We start from the raw sequence: 4,299 nt of genomic DNA, 5'->3' as shown, positions 1-4,299 counted from the left end.
TGACGGCAGTGGTGGGAAGGGGAGCGTGGACGGCGATGCCGTGAGGGGAGAGCGCGTGGCCGGGACAGAGGGGAGACAGGAGGGGGCCGGATGTTCTGCCCTCTCCCCAGGGCTGGGCTAGGGTGGTGTGGAGCTTCTCTCCCTTGTCACCCAGAGCGCGAGGGGCCGGGATGGGGCTGGGGTCCCTCTGATGTCCCCATCCCTGCAGCGCCAACCCTTACGCGGGGCTGGTGGGACGCCTGCGGGCAGCCTGGCTCTCGGGGAAGACGCGGCCCATGGAGTACCGCGCGGCCCAGCTGGAGGCCCTGGGTCGCTTCTTGGAGGAGAAGAAGCAGGACATCCTGGAGGCCACCACCTTGGACATGGGCAAGGTGAGAGGGGGCTGGGAACTGGGGGACCCCGTGGCTGGGGGAGCCGAGGGGCCGCCCACAGCGCTGCCGGCTCCTGCCGTCACGCAGAGGGTCGATGCGATGCCCCAGCGGTGCTCCCTCCCCATGCTGCACGTCCCTGCCCACCTCCTCTGGCGCCCATCCCTGCCCTCAGCGTGGACAGAGATGAGCTGTAATTAGCCATTCGCAAACATAATTAGCCATTCCCAGACATAACTAGCCATTCCCAAACGCAGCAGCCTCAGTTTACCTCTTTTTTCTGAGCAGGTCCATCCCCACCTCAGCCTTTCCACCAAATGTTGTCCTCTCCCCTCTCTCGGTGCTCACCCAGGCTGCAGCTCTCAGAGCCCGGACCCCCCAGCTTTGCATCGTCCCTTGCCTCTTTGCTCCCCCCCTCCCACCAATGTCGGGGTCACCAAGGGCAGGGGCAGTGCAGACCCCATCCCCTGTGGCTCTGTGAGTCCTCAGAGAGCTCCAGCTCCCCCAGCCCCTTCGGTACCGCTCGCTCGCCCACAGCCAGAGCCTCACGCACCACGCAGGGCTCATCATCTCTTCTTCTCCATCCTAGCTCACCACTTCCCTTTGGGCACCTTCCCCATCCTTACCGCAGGCCGGATCCGTGGGATCCACATCATTTTTTTCTATTTTCAAGCAGCTGAGAGGACACCCGGAGTACCGCTTGATGCCGTTAGGGAAAGGTGTGCTGCATCTCACCCCGCTTCCCATTTGCTTCTGCACCCTTTGTGCTTCTCCTCGCCTGACCTGGGCGGGCGCCTGGCACCCACCGGCGTTGGGAAGCCTCCAGCGCAGGGCTTGGGAAGCGCTGCCCACGCACGGTGCTGCCAGCGGCGCTGACTCGGTCCTGGGCAGATGCTCCCTTGGTGGGGGGAAATGGGCCCATCCCGTCCCGTCCCGGTGGTGAGCGTCTCCAGTCAGGTCTGGCCGGTGCGGTCCTTGTGGCTCAGGGGGTGGCCAGCGCTGGTGGCCAAGGCTGCAGCTGGGTGCTTGTGTGGAGCTCTTGCCCATCCAACCTTCAGCATGAGAGAAGAGAGATGGCGGCAGCCGACAACCGCTCTCACCCACGGGATAAATCCGAGATGGAAAAACTGCTGATGAACCCAAGACTGTGCAATACCACTGGGGGTTAAAATCTGGGATTTAACAGAATCCCAGACTGACAGGGGTTGGCAGGGCCCTCCGGAGCTCACCCCGTCCCACCCCCCTGCCCAAGCAGGCTCACCCAGAGCAGGGGGCACAGGACAGCGGCCAGGCGGGGGTTGAAGATCTCCAGAGAAGGAGACTCCACAGCCCCCCTGGGCAGCCTGGGCCAGGGCTCGGGCACCCTCACAGTCAACAAGTTCTTCCTCCTGTTCACCTGGAACCTCTTCTGCTTCACTTTGTGCCCATGGCCCCTTGTCCTGGCGCTGGGCACCACTGGGAAGAGTCTGGCTCTGTCCTTGTGACCCCCACCCTTGAGATATTTGTAGGTGTTGATGAGATCCCCTCTCAGCCTTCTCTTCTCCAGGCTGAACAAGCCCAGCTCCCTCAGCCTTTCCTCCTAGGGGAGATGCTCCAGTCCCTTTATCATCCTAGTTGCCCTCCTCTGGACTCTCTCCAGGAGTTCCTCATCTTTCTTGAACCGGGGAGCCCAGAACTGGACCCAGTGCTCCAGGTGGGGTCTCAGGAGGGCAGGGTAGAGGGGGAGGAGAACCTCCCTCGCCCTGCTGGCCACGCTCCTCTGAATGCACCCCAGGGTGCCATTGGCCTTCTTGGCAACAACGTCCTGGCTAGTGCAAGTCACTGACTATTGCACACTAGCGCAGTCACGAGTTTTAATCACATGGTTCCCTCTACATCTGCCCTCACCAAGCCCGGGCCAGCAGCACCTCGCTGAGGGTTATCCCCCAGCCACTGGTGACAGCTACGGCTTAGTAACCCCCCCCTAGCTGACAGACGGACACACGGATGGTGCATCGAGCAAGACCAAAGGTCTCTCCAGCCCAGGCTCACTGAAGGATGCTCAGAAACAGGGCAAACACACGGGATACTTCCCAACATTTTTGGAAGCCAACGGCGCTGCCTCCCGTCCACGGCAAGAGCCACGCACGTGCTCCGTGCTCGCTGCCGTGCGTCGCCCGGCGATGTGAGCTGCCCCTGGGGCCACAAGTCCCCCAAAGGGAAAAGAAGAGCGACCCCAACATCTCCTGCCGCTGCCTTCCTCGGAGAGCGGCTCTTGCTGCCGCGCCAGGAGCATCCTCCTGCCTGCCGGGTGGCCGGCCTCTTCTCAGGGACATGCCGGGGACCTCCCGCAGCACCTTCCCTGGCTGCTGGGTCGCTGGTTTTTTCCTTCTTCTACTCTACAGCGAGGTACCAGGCTCGGGCTTTTCTGGCCTCATGTCGGGAAGCCCCCGGCGGGGCCCTGCTCCTGCTCGGGCTGCACCCCCTGGCCCCAGCCCAGCCACCACCGAGTGCCCACCGCAGCGGGCTGGCAGCCATCGCTAGCGTCGGCCGTGCTTCCTCATTTGCCCGGGGTTCCCTTTTCCTCGGAAGAGGCATCCAAGATGTCGGTCTGCTCGTGCTATCTGCCTTCCTCTCCCCGGAGGGGCAGCCCAGCTTCTTCCTCGGTCTCGCTTCCCCTCCCGATGCCGTGCCGAGCCAGACGCCTGCGCTGCTCCCAAACTCCTCCGCCCTTGGGGCTCCCTCTCCACCTGACCGTCCCTCCTCCCGCCCTGCCGAGGACAACCTCGGGAAGCCTTTGCTTCCCGCTCTCCCTCCTTCCTCGCCTCGGTGGTGGATCTCTTCCCCACTTTCTCAGCGCACTCTGCCAAAAAACCCTGCAAAAACAGGCTCCAAAATTTGAATATTCCTTTTCCTCCCACACTTTCTCCCAAATCTTGACAACAGGGTGGTGGATATTCCCGGGAACTGGCTGCTTTTATCCTTTGAACCTGCCAGTTCCCCACCATCCACCTCGCCTTCCATCGTATTCCTGGGCGAGAAAAAGAACCCAACTGTAGGACAAAGACTGGAAGGGTCCCCATGGATGGAAGGTGAGGAGCTGCCGGCAGAGCTGGACGTCAGCACCAGCGCCATTCCCATGCCGGTGACACGTCCACGGTGGCAAAGTCAGAGCCAGGGGAAGGGGGGTGGAGGGGGGATTTGCACCCGAATCGCTTCTGAGCTTTTATTTATTGGGCTGAATCCTTGCAGACGCCTACCCAAGTTACGCTGTCAGGTCCTGAAAAAAATACCCACCCCGCTGGAGTCCATCAACCCAGTCCTTTCGTTTGCGCCTGGGTGAAAACGTGATGGAAAAAGGGGTCTGTGACTCGGGACGCTCTCGTCTCCAGGCCAAACAGGACTCAGTAGCCAGACCAGCCCTTTCTTCCCCAAAACGCCACCGCTGCCTTCACAGACCCCTCTCCTCCCCAAATACTTCATTTGCCCTAACCTCAACCGAGCCCCCAGCAGGGAAAGCCCGGCTGCAGGCGGGATACTGCCGACAGGACTGGCCCGGTGATGATATCATGACGGGATTTTGGGGCTCACCAAACCCCAACCCCACAGATGTGGTGGGCCCCCCCCCCCCTCCAGTGGCAGGCGGTGCCATGCAGCTTGGGGGGGGGAGAGCGAAGCGCCCATCCACCATAAGAGAGGAAGGGCTTGGGTCCCCAAATCCTGGGTAAAAAACATCTGTGGGGACGGGGAAAGAGCTGCTGCTGTGCTGGAGCAGGGGCAGGGCTGACATGTAGGGTGCTCGGTGTCCCCAGCCGCCCTTCGAAGCCGAATTCTCCGAGATCCTCCTCTGCAAGAACGAGCTCAATGACACCCTGAACAACCTGTCCCACTGGATGAAGGACGAGTATGTGGACAAGAATCTGGTAAGGGGGAGGATGGGGGGGGAAGGACC

General features: G+C 61.9%; 1 protein-coding gene across 1 annotated transcript in view; it reads left to right on the top strand.

Moving 5' to 3' along the window:
- ALDH3B1 (aldehyde dehydrogenase 3 family member B1) overlaps positions 1 to 4,299 on the top strand; it is a 24,425-nt gene that overhangs the window by 14,026 nt on the left and 6,100 nt on the right. Inside the window, 2 exon segments of the mRNA XM_035895652.1 lie at positions 209 to 371; positions 4,160 to 4,270. Coding sequence (XP_035751545.1) covers positions 209 to 371; positions 4,160 to 4,270 — 274 coding nt within the window.

Source organism: Egretta garzetta, unplaced genomic scaffold (genome assembly GCF_000687185.1).
Source record: "Egretta garzetta isolate BGI_Z169 unplaced genomic scaffold, ASM68718v1 scaffold1146, whole genome shotgun sequence".
Lineage (NCBI taxonomy): Eukaryota > Metazoa > Chordata > Aves > Pelecaniformes > Ardeidae > Egretta > Egretta garzetta.
The sequence above is the reverse complement of the archived record's forward strand: the minus strand, read 5'-3'. Positions and strand labels throughout refer to the sequence as shown.